Here is a 17629-nt window from a genome sequence, read left to right on the forward strand (position 1 = left end):
AGGAGAACTTGAAGAGGAAATTTACATGAAGCTTCCTCCTGGCTTAGAAGATAAATGCGGTACAGATAAAGTATGCAAACTTAACAAGGCTATATATGGGCTCAAGCAATCACCCAGAGCATGGTATCATAAACTCAGCCTAGCCCTCACCTCACATGGGTTCATTAGAAGTGAATCGGATCACTCTCTATTCACGTGCAAACGTGGCTCAGGTATTATTGTTCTACTCGTGTACGTTGATGATATTATAATTACAGGTAGTGATGACCAAGGAATTGATGCCACTAAAGACATGCTCAAACATACATTTGATATTAAAGACCTAGGTGAATTAAGGTATTTTCTTGGTATAGAAATAACTCGATCAAATGACGGGTTGTTTCTATCACAAAGGAAATACGCACTTGATCTTCTTGATGTTTCAGGAAAAATTGGAGCAAAACCAGCACAAACACCTATCCAAGAAGGCTTCAAGTACCAACGATGGTATCAAGAAGAGGGGGAACCGCTCGCACCTAATGATGCCGAACAATATAGAAGACTCGTAGGTAAGCTCATTTACCTAACAATTACTCGACCTGATTTATCCTTTGCTGTGAAACAGGCTAGTGAATGTATGCATGAGCCAACCACAACAAGCTGGAGATTGGTTGAACACATACTCAAATACCTCAAAGGCACACCGGGCAAAGGTATTTGGATGAGTTGCAATCATCATACGGAGGTTGTTGGATATTGCGACGCTGATTGGGCTGGAGACCAAAAGGATCGAAAGTCAACCACGGGTTATTGCACATTCGTTGGAGGCAACTTGGTTACATGGAAGAGCAAGAAACAAAATGTCGTTGCAAGATCGAGTGCAGAGGCGGAGTATCGTGCAATGGCAAAAACAACTCAGGAACTCGTATGGATCAAGGGTCTTCTCAATGATCTCGATATTAACATCAAGGTGCCGATCACACTTCACTCGGATAATCAAGCCGCCATCCATATAGCAGCCAATCCGGTCTTCCATGAACGAACTAAACACATAGAGGTAGACTGTCATTTTGTGAGAGAAAAGGTACTTCAAGGTGTTATTGCAACCTCATATACGAAGAGTGATGACCAACTCGCAGACGTCTTCACCAAAGCCACAAGCGCCAAGATTCAAGATAGAACATTCTCCAAGCTTGGACTCGTAGATATCTACAAGCCCAAGCTTGAGGGGGAATATTGCAATGTCTAGAAGAATGAAGATCGTACAACTACTCATAATTGTGGGCCTTGGATCCATTAAGCCCAACCCACTCTTCATCCAAGCATGAGCAACGTCTACTGAAGTTTATATGCAATATTCATCAGATCAATTACGCGTACTTTTCCCTGCTAACGTCTAGAATCTTCCTTCTGGGTTTAGGATAGTTTCCTTTATTTATTTGTACAGATTTATTTTCCTTTCTATTTTGCTATTTTCCTTTTTCATTCCATCTTGTAATTCTTATTTAGTCTGTATAGTCTTCCTATGAAATACATACGAGAATTTCATGTTCATTCTCTTCAAAAGCTTCTGATCTTCATTCTCTACCCAACCATGGCTATCTAATCAAGCCTAAATTGGTTTATTTTTTCCAGAATTCTCACCCTAAAGAACACGGAGGACCGTACAACTTCAACTTCGCCATGGGGTGCGGCCGCAACGGCTCGACGGTTTGCCAAAACCCGTCGGCTTTTGCCAGCTGGGACGGCATCCACCTCACCGAGGCGGCTCACCGCCACATCGCCGCCGGTCTCATCTCCGGCCGTTTCACCCGACCTCCTCTCATCAACCCTAATTCAACCCTCTAAGTCCCTACAAAAATGTGTTGCCGTACCAACACGTAATTACGCAAAGAGTCGTGTATGTCAACTTTTATGTAACCAATAAGAATTTTCTAAAGTCTAAAATGGGTGGTTTTTCATATTATTCGTTTATATAAAAAGAAAAAGAAAAAGAAAAAGACAAATCTCGACGTGACTTTGTCGCATCAGTTATGGCATGAATCAAAAATAAAAATACGGTCCATTTTTTAAAAGAATCAACGCATATTAGAAGTTGCAAGTCAACACAGAGTTTCAAATGTCTATGTTCTAGTATATGATCAAATATTAAGAAATTGTTCTCAGGGTATGTCCAAAAATTAAAAAATGGACCAAAATATAGTTGTTCAATACTCTTCATTTAGCAAAAAAGAACAACTATAGTCCTCGTAGTTGAGTCATTGTAATTTCTACAATAGGCTTTGAAAATTTTTTTTAACCAGTTGTTCTGAACCGAGGTCCAAATCGGAATTGGAAACAAATCATATGATAAGAATATGGACTTTCTTCCCCAATTTAAAATTCGAATTCGGGACATGACAAACATTTTGCATCCCCATTTCACCAATTGAACTATCCAAATTGGATTAATAGAATTTGAACTTGTCAATTGACAACACTTAATAACATATCATTTGGAATTGTTCTACTATAACTTTGAACTTGGAAAACTAGTTCATTTGATCTCTTTATAGCATCGCCAATAAAAAAATGACTTGAATTTCTTACATTTGAAAAAGGAGGATTCATCAAACTAAATATTCAAATAATAGAAAATATAACAATATTTTACAACAAGTAAAATTTTCAGTGATCGAATGAATACACGATAATGCTAACACCAGTTAAGACAACAATTTGGAATCATAAAAAAAAATCAAGTTTCGAGAACAAAATACAAGCAAGGTTCATGAACATCTTCACCATCCATCTCATGATCCATCAATTTCCAAGAACCGTCATCTTGCTGGACCATGCCCTTGTTCTTGAGAACCCTCCAAGAACCAGGAACCATATATTCATCTTTCAATGCATCAATGGATTTGTTGATCAAAGATATGTCACGTTTTACCTGGAGCTTGAACTCTTTCGTCGTAGTGCCTTGAGTCCCAGCAACTCCATGCAAGTTCGCCTCCAGATTGTGAAACGATACAAGGTCTCCCGGAGTTTTCAGGTACGGAGATTTCCGGGTATCGATCGTTAACTCTTCCCCGACATCAGAGTATCCTAACGGTGGATAGGTCGGGACAATGTCTGGCAGATTCCTTACACGTAACCCTCGTAAACTTTTGTATCTGTTGTGGATTTATATGTTCATATCCTTAGCTAACAGTTTGACATATATATATATATACACACACATATATAGGAAGGTTTTTTTTTTTGGTTAAAGCTTATTTCAAAGGTTCAAATACATTTTTAGATTTCTATTTAAATTTTTGGACATACCCTGAGAACAATTTCTTGAAGTCGGGATTTCCAACACGAGGACTAGCGAAAACGAAGGCTGTTACAAGGCATGGCTTGTCCGGCCGATTCTGTGTTGCGTTGTATCCATTGGCCACGATATCTGCTGCATTGAGTGTCGCAAGGGCTGCCCCAAGGCTATGACCGCATACGGTAATGCTGATTTCCTCGTCTTTGTACTTCTCCACCAGTCTCCTTACCTCTTGCAATACCTTTCAATTCACAAATATATATATATATATATATATATATATATGTATCTACATTTTCATAAGTGTTATTATCACATGTGACCGAGGAATATTTAGCATATATGACATGATACCTGGTCTCTTGCACTGGATTTGTTGAAAGGTGAACGTTCGTCTGAAGAGGTGTATATCGAATACCAGCCTTGATGGACCTGAACCCCCTTGCTCTTTTCCCCGAAAATGTTCTTAGCGTCAACCAAAACGAAGTGGAAATCATTAATCCATTCCAATGTCTGGATCGAACCTCTCCAAGCAACCACGATATCTCTCCGACCTAACAGCTCGGTCCCCTCGTCCGTCGTGACGGCCACGTACCCCATCCAGTTCGACTCCTTGGTCCGCCCTTCACGTGACACGGGAAAGACCAAGAACGAATCAGGAACCTCGATCTGTGACGTGGCGTACAGGAACTTGGTCACTTGGTACTTGGAGTAGGGATTGTTCTTCTCCAGACCCACTTTGGAGAAGAAATCTTGTCGGGAGTAAATGCTGGAACCGGCGTATTTGGATTTGGTGTTGGAGTTGAAAGTGTCGTAGGTTGCCTGAGCCATCTCCCCGTAGTGAATGATGTATTGCCGGAGATCTTGATCCAACGGCTGCAGCAGCCCTTTCCAATTGCTTTCACCGCTCAGATCTCTCCATCCTCTCCCAATGCTTCTCAGCATTCTTTCTTTATTTCTTCTTCCTATAAAAATTAGCTTAAAACACTCAGACACGCCTATAGTTTTGTGTGTGTCTGTGTGTCTATATATATAACAGTACAACAAATAGAGTTTGGCAAGAAAACGATCTTAAACCTTGTTTCTCTTGTTTTTATTTTGTCTTATTGAATCAGAAACCTTCAAGTGGAACCAGAAGAAATGTGAAAGAGGCTCGGATGTTATCGCTTATGAGATGGTCGAGAGGAATCCAAGTTTTAGAAGAAAACGTTAGTTTTCGATATGATTTCCACGCATAAATTATTATTTTTTTAAGTGATGATTTAGCATTTCGTGTACTCTTGGGTTGGACATGTGCAAGAATTATAATCAAGTAAATTACCTCTAGAATTAAAATTGGATTTCACATCCGCCACTACTAAAGTACATACACATGCATGCCTTGTGGTGCATTAGTATATGTTATCTCGTGAATCGTCAATGGCTTGTTAACGTGGAACAAGCAATTTTATATAATATTATATATATATAACAATGTTTTTGGGGAAGTCATTTCACGTAAGTTTCTGAAGGGATCAGATTGTTCGATTATAAAATCATTTGAATTATACCGTATTCAAGTTGTGGGTTGCACGAAAACAAGCAAATGACCAGTTCTACAAATCTCCGTGAATGGAGATTCTTCGCAATATTATAATCTACGTACAAGGAATTTGCGTGTGTGTATATATATATATATATATATATCATTACACGGTTGTATATATTTATATTTACCTATAGTTGTTCCATTTCACGTCTTATATTGTTCATCTCCAAACTCAAATACAAAGAAAAATAAAGAACTAAACTTGGAACAAAAATGCTAAAGAAAAAAAGGGAAAGCCAGGCAAATCTTACTAAACGAACGAATCAAAATTTGAAATGATTACCAAACGAAGATGAATCCAATAGAAACCTTATCGAATTCGACAAAACCCTGAAATCAAACTACTGACCATCGCCATCGTCCGGCTCGTGATCCATCAACTTCCAGGAGCCATCACCTTGTTGAACCATACCTTTGTTCTTGAGCACCCTCCAGTGATCAGGGACCATATGCTCATCTTTCAAACTGTCGGTGTTTTTGTTGACGAGAGAGATATCGCGGTTGATCTCGAGCCTGAACTCTCCTTTAGTGCCATGTGTCCCCGCAACGCCATGCATGTAATGCTCCATACTGTGAAACGTCGTGACGTTTCCTGGAGACTTGAGGTACGGAGACTTTCTCGTGTCTATGGCCAGCTCATCTCCCACGTCTGAGTATCCCACCATCGGGTAGGCACATACCACGTCCGGCAGATTTTTCGTACGTAATGCCCGGAGATTGTCCAGTCTGTTACACACACACACACACATATATATATATACACACATCACGTTTGTCAAAATGAATAATCGAAATAAGTTTTTTGGCTTACCCGGAGAACAGGTTCTTGAAATCGGATGCGCCGACACGAGGACAAGCAAAGGGGAAGGCGGTGACCGGACAAGCCTTGTCTGGACGGCCCTTTGGTTTGTTGTATCCATTGAAGACAATATCCGTCGCACTGAGCGTGGCAAGGGCCGCCCCGAGGCTATGACCGCAGACGGTAATGCTAATGTCCTCGTCCTTGTACAACTCCACCAATCTGCTTATTTCTTGCAATAACTTAACACAACAATTGTTACACGTTCACCTTACTAGATATATTATTGATTGGTAACAAAACATGAAACTAGAGTATCTAATATGTAAATATCTACACTTTGGTCCAAAAAGATCTCACAGTTTTTTTAAAGAGAGATATATAATCGAATTAGATGATTGGATATTAATATATAATATATACCTGGTCCCTGGCGCAGATCTTATTGAACTTTGAACGAGTGTCGTAAGAAGTATAGATGGACAACCATCCACGGTGCACCTTGATTGGCTTGCTCTTCCCTGCAAAGATCTTACTCCCATCGACCAGACCGAAGTCAAAATCGTCGATCCATTCCGTTGTCTCGATGGTCCCTCTCCATGCGACAACGATGTCTCTCCGACCAAGAACGGCCGTGCCATCATTGGTAGCCACGGCCACGTAGCCGATCCAGTTAGACTGCTTGGTCCACCCCTGTCCTGACGCCGGGAACACCATGAATGCACCTGGCATGCGGGCTTCCGACGTTGCGTACAAGAACTTGGTCACTTGGTACTTGCAATATGGGTTGCCATTCACTATGCCCACCTGTTAGAAATCATCCAAACGAAATTCCGAAAATGGGAAAACAAGCCTAGAGAATCGAGAAAGATTAGCTAGGGCAAACTTGTTTGTGGCTTAAAAGAAGGACCTTGGAGAAGAAATCTTGCCGGGAGTAAATGCTGGAACCGGCGTATTGGGATTCGGTGCACGAGTTGAAAGTGTCGTAAGCAGCTTGAACCATCTCGCCGTAGTGGACAATGTATTGCCTCAAATCCAAATCCAACGGCTCCAATAAGCCGTTCCAGTGACTTTGACCGCTCAGATCTCTCCATCTCTGAGCGATCGATGCCGATTTCGCCGGTGGTTTCGATACCGGCTCCTTCTTTGCCGTCGTGGAAGCCATTGATGACGGCTTCTTCTTCTGTTTCGCCTTGTCTTTCCTCGAGAAGCCGAAACAGCCCATCCCTACGTTATCTTCCGCTCCCATCACCTACACAATGGCATGTACACGTGTATATACACTAATTTATTCCAGCTTTTACAAGAAAAAAAAATGTTAAATGCAGTTTACGAATCATATACTTATTCAAGTAAAAATATTCTCTTGTGGGTTTTGGTCTTGAAGGAACGGAGAAAATACGGATTGATGAGAGACAATTAGAAAAAGAGAAATCGAATTTACTACGTTAAAACTAACAGTTGCAGTGTCTGAGAATTTAACATAGGTCGAGGATCTTGCCCATGATGTAGTTAAATGAATCTTAATTGCATGCGTAAATTAAATTTGTTATTTCTATATTTATCCTTCAGTCAAATAAAATCCCTATGTCTACTAACCAACCATGAGGATTGAAGACTTTGTCCTTGTAAAAAAAAAATTATTTATAAAATTTCCAAATTATTTATAAAAAAAAAAAGAAAAATCCTTAAGATTTGGTCAGATGCATTACCAAAAAAAACTCTTAGAAAAATACTAGAAATTAGGGCAAATCTAACGGAACCAATTCGTAGGGTTTTTTTATGGGTCGCTATCAAATACTAGGAGTTTGCATACACATTCGTGTGTTACTCATTTGAACCTGTTTCTCTATATGCCCATCGAACTTTTATACAATAGTTTATTGTTCGAAAAATGTTCAATAATTATATCCGCTAATTAAAATACATATAATAATACAATTACTTTATTAAAGTTTTAATATTCTTATGTATATTTTATATATTTTTAGGCTTCTCGACGTGGAAGAAGCTATCCAACATACAGATATATATATTGATGGGTGGAAATATGCTTTTTCTTTAAATAAATCATTTCATCCATAAATTAATGTTAGTTATAAATACTTGAGATGCACGAATCTAATGCGTATCTTATCGTTTGCATTATTTAATTGCTAAGGTAACAAGAAAATAATATATAATCATATGTAAAATCCAATACGCCACGTGTAATCACAAATTGGACGGTGATATTAATTATACCCTCTAGACATATATATAACGTTGGCCTGCCTTGTACTCAATGCTTTGATGTGAAGGGAAGTTTCACCTCCAAAACATATGTAACGACCCGAGGCCGCTACGGAATGATAGAGTTGTCCCCACACACCAACACGGGACCTTTTAGCGTGTTTTGTCCTCACTCGCACACATCCCGGAAAGTACTTCCCAGGAGGTCACCCATCCTAAGACTACTCCAGAGCCAGCACGCTTAATTTTGGAGTTCTCTCGAGATGGACAACCGAAAAGGTAGATGCATCTTGTTGATATGAGTAGCTCAATTAATTCCTTTAAGTTATCTTAGACTGTGTAGTCCCATACCTACACAGCCCTCGGATCCCTCTCATTCCGGTGCGTCCGCTTCATCCATGTACCCCCTACCCAGAAGCTCGTCAGGAGCCGCCCATTGTCCATGCCTCTCGCACCGGCGATCACTCCCCGCCCTCCTACGGTATCCTGGGCTGTCACAGGCCCACCAGCTTCCGCATGGTTCGTCCACGAACCACACCGTACTGGGAGAGAACCGGCTCTGATACCATTTGTAACGACCCGAGACCGCTACGGAATGATAGAGCTGTCCCCACACACCAACACGGGACCTTTTAGCGTGTTTTGTCCTCACTCGCACACATCCCGGAAAGTACTTCCCAGGAGGTCACCCATCCTAAGACTACTCCAGAGCCAGCACGCTTAATTTTGGAGTTCTCTCGAGATGGACCAGCACGCTTAACTTTGGAGTTCTCTCGAGATGGGCAACCGAAAAGGTAGATGCATCTTGTTGATATGAGTAGCTCAATTAATTCCTTTAAGTTATCTTAGACTGTGTAGTCCCATACCTACACAGCCCTCGGATCCCTCTCATTCCGGTGCGTCCGCTTCATCCCTGTACCCCCTACCCAGAAGCTCGTCAGGAGCCGCCCATTGTCCATGCCTCTCGCACCGGCGATCACTCCCCGCCCCCCTACGGTATCCTGGGCTGTCACAGGCCCACCAGCTTCCGCATGGTTCGTCCACGAACCACACCGTACTGGGAGAGAACCGGCTCTGATACCATTTGTAACGACCCGAGACCGCTACGGAATGATAGAGCTGTCCCCACACACCAACACGGGACCTTTTAGCGTGTTTTGTCCTCACTCGCACACATCCCGGAAAGTACTTCCCAGGAGGTCACCCATCCTAAGACTACTCCAGAGCCAGCACGCTTAATTTTGGAGTTCTCTCGAGATGGACAACCGAAAAGGTAGATGCATCTTGTTGATATGAGTAGCTCAATTAATTCCTTTAAGTTATCTTAGACTGTGTAGTCCCATACCTACACAGCCCTCGGATCCCTCTCATTCCGGTGCGTCCGCTTCATCCCTGTACCCCCTACCCAGAAGCTCGTCAGGAGCCGCCCATTGTCCATGCCTCTCGCACCGGCGATCACTCCCCGCCCTCCTACGGTATCCTGGGCTGTCACCGCATCTTACTTAATTTATTTAATAATTTCTTGATTTTTTTAATATTGGAGCTGTAATGGGACATGTGTATTATATGGGATCCAAAAAATGTAACTTCGGAATTTAGGAATAATGATAACTAAATTGAATGTTAATAAACATAGAAAAGGAAAAAATTTACATGACTATCATTCAAAATTTTCAAAAAATCATACGCATTGAGATTTCGACCGACACAAAAAACAATAAGAAGAATTTCATACTCAAGATGTGCGATTCCTCTTCACTTCACTTTGGAATAAATAAAGAATATGATGATCGTACGGGACAAATGTAATATACGTATGCATGTATATTTTGATGAAAAATGGTCCTGATGGGAATGGGTTCACGGGATCAATCGATTTGGCCGACAAACGCCAACGGTTATGTATACATACATAAGGTTGTACACACACGCACACATGCATGCATGTATCATTCAATAGATGTGATGTGTCACGTTTCTAGATGAGAGATTGGAGTTCTATATTTATATAGAACGTGCATGTCTAAATATTGATTGAACTTATTTAATCGCAACTAATTTGCTAATTTCATATACGGTTAATTCACCTCGGAGATGCTATTTTGCAACTGATACTAAATTAAACGTCAATTAAGTTGATCGATCTCGAATATTAAGTTTTTTTTGTTAATCGGATATCATAAACCAAAAGTTAAAACTAATTAGTCGGAAATCTTAGATGAATGTCCATTTCCAAACTGAAGTTCGAATTCAAAGCGAGACAGATACTTTTGTTTAGCACAATGGTGAAATATGATTGAGGGAGAGTGAACAAACGTTTTATGGGTCCGGACCAATGGAGAAATATGAGTGCCCTTTTGTTTAGGGCAATCAGCAAAAGCGTGTGAGACTGAAAGCTCTATATAACACGTCCAAGATGGGAGGCGTCCCCGACATAAACCCTAATCAAACTCCCAAAAACAAACAAAATTGCAATCGATACAGTTCACATTGAGAAATAAGACGAATCATCATTATATATATATATATATGGTGCATTACTCCTTAAAGCAAAATTCTAACCAAAATGCTAGAATTGTTATAGACACCTCAACATGTATAGTAGGTATATTTCAATTTTACTTTGAACCGTTAAAGAAAAGTGTCACATGTACGTACACAATGTGTATATGTATAAGATAAGATGTAGATTTTGATAAGGACCGCCATACATCGAGTAGTCTTTAATATGAAAATAGAAAATCGAATCGACGAGCAACATATTTATATAAGGATATCATATAGGTACGTAGTTTTACGTTGCATACATATATACATATATAATACGTGGAATACAAACGCATATATCATATATACGTGTATTAGAGCCATATATATAAGATAAGATACAAAATTGAGAAAGGACCACCTTATATTATTATTATTTTTTTGTGAGGTAATCAAAGTATACCGACCACTCTATGTGACATTCTTTTCAGTGCTCTGTCTCTCCCTTCTTCACCGCTTCTAACATTAAATCCTCCTCTCACTCCAATCGTTAGCTTTCTCTATCATTTAACACATTCATATATATATATATATATATATATACATGGATCCATATATGACGTATCCATATATGAGGGTAATCAGTTATAATATATATATATATATATATATATATATATATATATATATCAAAACGTGAATTCTTGTGACGTACGTGAATCATGATAAAAATCATACATTTGCTCCAATGAAACTAATGGTTGGGGGAAACCCCAACTCAATTATTTAAGAATTCTTTCCCCTAATTCGAGGTTGTGGGTTCAACTTCACGTATACATACATATACACACTGTCGTGTAAGTATTTTCATTAAAAAGACAGAAATTGCATTTTATCACATGCTTAGCCAACATTAAACGCATCTAAAGGATAAAGTATAAATATGCATATTTATATAAAAAAAAAAGATATATAAATTGACCCAACCGAACATCTATCTCATTATTCTTATTTGTCATAAAATTAGTTTGTTCTCCTCTGAGCCAAGGATTAGGCAAATATAAACGATGGATGCGATGTTTTTGGGTGATTAATAACGTGTTTAATTTTCGAGACATTAATATTATATACGTACTTACAACCTTAATGTTTTCAACACAAACATAAAATAAAAATGGGCGTTTTTTGAATTTTGAACGTTCCTCGTTTACAGAGCGCTCGCTCACGAATGCTTTTTTTTTTTCTGTTTTATTTTATGTAACCCTTTACCCTTTTAGGCTTTTAAAAATGAAAAAAAAAAGATTACATGCGTGCTATGGTTGGTCCATTGGGCACAAATTTTAACCAATACACGATTTATATAATCAGCGAAAAAACTTACCAATAAAATCACAATGGCAAACGGAATAAAGGGTATGCTTTCGATGTCAATTACAGTAGTTTTCCAATGCTACTGAACTAAATTGTAAAAGATTTTGTAATAATAAAATGTATCAATAATTAGATATATCATGGGCAAAACCTAATATCATTTGTAACGATTGCATAAATAGATGTAAGGTACGGTTGCTGAATATTCAAGTGACAAACATCAGTATATACATTAAGGTCTTCCAACGGTCGAAAAACATGAAGTATCCAACAAATATTATAAATGATTATAAAATGTCACAAAAGAAATTTATAATTCTTTTTTTTTTCTTTTTGTCCTTGGGGGTCCCCCATTCAACTCTTCAAGTTCAAAAAAGCCAACGGCCCACACAGAAAACGGATTGCTTTTAGGTTCCATGCAAAATCATCCTCTCCCTAAAAAAGGACGAAAATTTGAAATTACCGTCTCCGAGCTCCATCAATGGTGGCCGGAAAAGTTCGAGTGACTTTGGGCTTCCACAAGTCCCCTTCCAACAAGCGCAAGCAGCAACAGCACCACCAGTCGGAGATGACCCCTCCTCCTCCTCCTCCTCCTGCGCCGCCGTCTGGCTCCGCCGGAAAACCGGCGAATCATGGTTCCAATCAGAAGGCGGTTTTCTCCCGCTCTTTCGGAGTTTACTTCCCACGCGCCTCCGCTCAGGTCCACGCCGCCACTCGCTCTTCTCCGCCGGACCAAGGGGTCGCCGACCTTCTCCGTCAGGTGGAGGAGCTCCGGGAGAGAGAGGCTCTCCTGCAGACGGAGCTTCTCGAGCTCAAGCTCCTCAGAGAATCCGTCTCCGTGATTCCGATCCTGGAATCTCAAATCTCGGAGAAGAATGCCGAGATCGAGGGTGCGAGGAAGGCGACGGTGAGATTGGAGGAAGAGAACGAGAGATTGAGGCGAGAAATCGAAGCCTGGAACGCAAGAAGCGAAGAGCAGAGGAGAGAGAGCGAGAGGAGGGAGAAGGAGCTGGAAGCGGAGATCGTAGGGCTCAGGAAAATGGTGACGTTGAGGGAAAGTGAGGAGCACGCGCTCTCGGCTTCGCAGAGGTTTCAGGGTTTAGTAGAGGCGTCGGCGAAATCGAATCTCATGAGGGGCTTGAAACGGGTCGGGTCCTGGAGGAATGTACCCGATCCGAATCCGGAGCCCAGCGGAGACGGCGAAATCTGCGTCGGACTTGGCGGTTTTCCGAGGAAAGATGAAACAGAGAGTCAGAGACCGAGTCACTCCAGGAGTAGATCGAGACGGAGTCATCGCTCTCTGCCGTCAGATCTAGGGTTCCTCGTGTCCCAAAACCACCGCCGAAACGGTCCTTTTCATCCAACGGATCAGGTGATTCCACGGAGAACAGAGCCGCGCCGGCGACGCAGAAGACGGCTTCTTCTCCTCCGCCGCCTCCTCCAATTCCGCCGCCTCCGGAGACTGTTTCCAAGGCTCCACCGCCGCCTCCTCCTCCTCCGCCGAAAAGCCTTCACTCAGCGCCGGCGAAAGTAAGGAGAGTGCCAGAGGTTGTGGAGTTTTACCACTCGCTCATGCGTAGAGACTCCATGAGCTCAAGGCGAGATTCCGCCGGAAACAGTGGAGGTGGCGCGACGGAGACATTACTGGCGACGGCGAACGCCCGCGACATGATCGGAGAGATCGAAAACCGGTCGTCCTATCTCCTAGCGGTAAATCCCGGTTTAAAATTCTCTATTCTGGTTTGAATTTCCCGGTATGCCAACTCCGGTTTAGCTTTTCGATGCGTCAGTGAAAATTGACCGGTCATGCTGTCTCATCGTTGCCCTTTTCTGCCTTGCGACCCTTTTTGAGATCTCAAATTTTCATTCGTATCTTCTCAGACAAGACAGTGTTTGGATTCTCTCGTCGATTTTTGAAACCGAAAGGCCATAATTATCATACCGACTCCACTTTAAATGTTTTGTTCCTTCTCTTGTTTTTTTTTTCCACAGATAAAAACCGACGTCGAGACGCAAGGTGATTTCATAAGGTTCCTAATCAATGAAGTCGAAAACGCAGCGTTTTCTGACATAGAGGACGTCGTACCCTTCGTTAAATGGCTCGACGATGAACTCTCGTACCTGGTACGCACGAAAATTCGGACAAAAGTTTCTAACTTTCGAGACAAAACATAGATCAAACTCTAGATTTCAACAGATTCGAATATCAAATTCTGAAAATGTTTTCTGGGTATTTCTCAGGTGGATGAGAGAGCAGTGCTTAAACATTTCGATTGGCCTGAACAAAAAGCCGACGCATTGCGTGAAGCAGCCTTCAGTTATTTCGATCTGAAGAAACTCGAATCGGAAGCATCTCGATTCCGAGATGATCCTCGTCAACCATCGGGTCCTGCTCTTAAGAAAATGCAGGCTCTCTTTGAAAAGTAACACGACATTTTCTATGCTTTTGATATAATCTTTTGGTTTTCGTCGGTTAGGAAAAATTCAAATTCTTGGTTTGGGTGAATTTAGGTTAGAGCATGGTGTTTATAGTCTTTCGAGGATGAGGGAATCGGCGGCGACAAAGTACAAGACTTTCCAGATTCCGGTCGATTGGATGCTCGAGACGGGAATTACGAGCCAGGTATGCATATGTGTGTGTGTGTATATATTAATTAATATTAGACTCCATAGATATATATCTCATATCTAGGGATCTGACATCAAAGTTTAGCCTTTTCTACTCGATTAAATAGGTGCCTAATGATCTATCATAGATTTACATTACTATAATCCATCTCCCCATGTTGCCATCACTATTTGTCTAACGAATTTTTTCAATTAAAACATGGGGTTTGGATGATTTTAAATCGATTTTTCAGTTGTGGAATCAACTTTTGGGCATATTTTAAGTATCTCCCTTCTACTAACTGCTAAAAAAGGCTACTTTAAGTGTATGGTCTTCAAACCTTAACTTCCCATTTATAGATAATTAGTGCACTTTAATTATATTTTAAATATAATGAAAAACACAAAAAAAAAAAATCTCATGGTCCCCCAGTTTCTGATGAGTCTGTATCAGTGGCAGGACAAAGCAATGTTGTTTTAACTCTCTGCAATGCGATGTATCATTATATTGGTATTTACAAACTGACTATAAATATATGCTACATGACAAATATATACACAACAACAACAACAACAAAAAACCAACCTCCCTTAATTTTAAATTTTATCCTAATAACTTGCTGTGTGTAGTCGTGCAATTTGAATTATTATTACTATTTTTTTGGGTCGACACCATATTTCGATGCGCACGCCTGCATGCATGGGTGCATGCCCACATGTGAACATCCAGATTGTATCTTCTTGTTTGTTTCGTTTGTGTTTGCTTTGGGATTCATGACTTTCATTATTACGAGTAAATGAGACAACATGGTAAACAGACAAAAACAAATAAAGAATAGAGATTCAGACTCTCAGCAGATTTTTCATGTCATGGAAAATGTGCTAAAGGGTTTGGACTAACGGTTGAATTTGTTGGGGCTCCAGATCAAGCTGGCATCAGTGAAACTGGCGATGAAGTACATGAAGAGAGTATCGGCGGAGATAGAGGCAATAGGCTCCGACGAGGAGGAGTTGATCGTTCAAGGTGTCAGATTCGCCTTCCGTGTTCATCAGGTAAAAACCCATTTGGAAAGACATCCCCTTTTGAATCAACCATTGATTTATGCCCAAACCCGTCACCTTGGATTCAAGAATTGGATTTGGTTTTGGACTGGCTTTCATGGACTATGAATGAAATTGGGTGATTTTGGTGTTGAACAGTTTGCGGGAGGTTTCGACGTGGAAACGATGAGAGCATTCCAAGAGCTGAGGGACAAAGCGAGGACGTGTCATCATCATGCCCAATGCCAAAACCAGACACATCATCAACACAAACTTGTCTCCCGACCTACCCCTTGCTGAAACAAGATTTCACTACAAATCTTTCTGCAGCAATCTCGGCTTCAGAACAATCCCTTCTTCACCCTTGTTTTGTTTTGTTAGTTTGGTCTTTGTATTTTTTTTTTAATTGTAGGGACAGTAAAACAAAAAAAAGGCCCCCCATGTGAATAGTATGGTCATGCAGAAAGAACAATCCGATTTCTCATGCACCTATGGTTTTATCATTGTTATATGGTAAACTATCTCCTCTACAAGAACAGGACATCACTTGTTAGGAGACTCTGCCCTAAATCCTACAAGACAGAGAAACAACTTCACACAAGATTTATCCCCTACCAGCTTCAAGACAAGTACCATTGGGAGATTGAGAATACCGCTCAATCTCTGCAATCTTCTTACTTAGATTCTGCTCCATCCTCATAACATTTATCATTGTCATCAATATCATCATTTTACATCTGTCTTAAGCTGAGTTCGACCAGTCAGATCTTCCAGGTACGTTTGGATGGTCGATGGATCTGAGACAGAACAGAGAGAGTGAACCTCGGATCCGGTGAGGCAAGATCCCGATAGGAACATCACTGTTCTCCACCACTTCTAGAGTTGTTCTCTCCCTCCTCCGCATTAGATCCTGGAAGAGAAAGTATGCAGATATAATAAATATAACATGTATGCATCCAAGACAGAAGGGCTTGTAATGTTCTGATGATGGAACAGATCGTATTCAGAAACAGAGTTCTGAAAATTTACCCAAGAGGGTGTTTCAGGATGCCTGCTAAGAGTTCAGCAGCAAGAGCTCCGGCTAGGAGCAAGACCCGACATTGTTGTTGTTGCTGGTGATGGTCTAGAGTCCGATCGGTAATTGACTGCGAAAAGGAAGATCGAAGTAGATGAGGACCAAACCAGATGTAACGTGACAGGTAATAAACAAAGCAATCCATCCAAAAACAACATCATTGCAGAAGTAAAAGCCAAGCCTGTGTCTTTCCGTTTTGGTAATGTCTGAGATTTTGCAAATCACTGGATACGGAACTTTCTGGTTTGGAGTTTGAGAGTGGCCATCGGACAGAAGGGGGCCGAGACCAGGTCCATGGCGGATCACATGTTGTTTCTTATAACTACAGCCAACATGAACAAAAGGTTGGTGAATTTGTAATGGTAAGAGTTGAATTCATAATCAGTCAACAGGAACTAACCATCATGGGATTCGATCAAATCACTAAGGCATAGACAGTCATTAAGAAACCCATCTTCTTCCTGTCTAGAAAACGGACAAAAAGCCATGATAGTCAATTCCAAAAACAGCCGTGAACTTGGTATTAGGAGATGAAAACGGCATGGTAAGGCAATTTTGCGCAGAGAAACCTGCATTCCAACCACGACCAAACTGAAATCACTGATTGGTGGAATTCGTAACGAAACCCTAAATCTGCATTCCCAGGATCATGAGCGCATAGCAGTCTCTCTACCAAGTTGATCGTGACTTTCATATGTTCAGAGTTCTTGTCTTCACCAAATCCCAGCCTCGATCAAATACGCCAACACACTCTTATCGGCGAGAACAGCGGAAAAAGGGACAATATTTGGAAATACACTCGGCGATCAAACGGATCATGCCATGTCTTTGTAGCACCTCATGTATATTCACACACACGCAAATCAAAGCATATATACACAAGTCGTTGTGTTACCGGTGATGGGAATCGGAGAATCCTCGATAGCGAATTCGTCGGCGGAGCTGTTGAACGGTACGACCTGAAGTATCGGTCGAGTCTCCTTCCCCTCCATCGCCGGTCTCCCCTCCGACAACCCGCAAATCTTCAAAGTCATTCTCTATCGACGATGTCGGAGAGAGAGGGGAACTGGGTCGGGTCGGGTCGGGTCCTTCGTACGCTTATATATAGCGAATCAGCGATCACGGAGGAAAACAGATGATCGAGTGGAATGA

At 41.1% G+C, this 17629-nt stretch overlaps 3 protein-coding genes and 1 long non-coding RNA gene across 7 annotated transcripts; 1 reads left to right on the forward strand and 3 right to left on the reverse strand.

Moving 5' to 3' along the window:
- Nucleotides 1-2584: 2584 nt before the first annotated feature.
- LOC104798418 (phospholipase A1-IIgamma-like) lies at nt 2585-4478 on the reverse strand. Of its 2 annotated transcripts, XM_010520494.2 has the most exons (5): nt 4355-4478; nt 3632-4242; nt 3289-3518; nt 2912-3134; nt 2585-2824 (listed from the first exon to the last, which is right to left on the reverse strand). In XM_010520494.2, exons 2-5 carry the CDS (start codon nt 4220-4222, stop codon nt 2717-2719), a joined length of 1152 nt encoding a protein of 383 aa, XP_010518796.1. In that variant the 5' UTR covers nt 4223-4242; nt 4355-4478; the 3' UTR covers nt 2585-2716. The 2 variants fall into 2 exon arrangements, with proteins under 2 accessions (XP_010518796.1, XP_010518795.1); XM_010520493.2 differs by having other exon boundaries at nt 2585-3134; nt 4355-4474.
- Nucleotides 4479-5021: 543 nt separating this feature from the next.
- Nucleotides 5022-6904, reverse strand: LOC104798419 (phospholipase A1-IIgamma-like). The gene is made up of 4 exons (XM_010520495.2): nt 6575-6904; nt 6088-6471; nt 5677-5906; nt 5022-5591 (listed from the first exon to the last, which is right to left on the reverse strand). The coding sequence occupies exons 1-4, from the start codon at nt 6887-6889 to the stop codon at nt 5207-5209; spliced, it is 1314 nt and encodes a 437-aa protein (XP_010518797.1). The 5' UTR covers nt 6890-6904; the 3' UTR covers nt 5022-5206.
- A 5240-nt stretch (nt 6905-12144) lies between these two features.
- On the forward strand, nt 12145-15890 carry LOC104798422 (protein CHUP1, chloroplastic-like). Its single transcript, XM_010520496.1, is given in 7 exon segments — nt 12145-13024; nt 13027-13464; nt 13747-13878; nt 13996-14177; nt 14266-14377; nt 15286-15414; nt 15562-15890. Coding segments are annotated over 7 exon segments (1923 nt in total). The 5' UTR covers nt 12145-12235; the 3' UTR covers nt 15703-15890.
- Nucleotides 15880-17620, reverse strand: LOC104798421. 3 transcript variants are annotated; one of them, XR_769439.1, is made up of 4 exons: nt 17373-17620; nt 16878-17229; nt 16432-16799; nt 15880-16312 (listed from the first exon to the last, which is right to left on the reverse strand). It is a non-coding gene; the product is annotated as an uncharacterized LOC104798421 (long non-coding RNA). The 3 variants fall into 3 exon arrangements; XR_769440.1 differs by having other exon boundaries at nt 16878-16942; nt 17047-17619; XR_769438.1 differs by having other exon boundaries at nt 16878-17618.
- Nucleotides 17621-17629: the final 9 nt, after the last annotated feature.

This window comes from Tarenaya hassleriana, unplaced genomic scaffold, assembly GCF_000463585.1.
Source record: "Tarenaya hassleriana unplaced genomic scaffold, ASM46358v1 Cleome53, whole genome shotgun sequence".
In the NCBI taxonomy this organism is placed as follows: domain Eukaryota; kingdom Viridiplantae; phylum Streptophyta; class Magnoliopsida; order Brassicales; family Cleomaceae; genus Tarenaya; species Tarenaya hassleriana.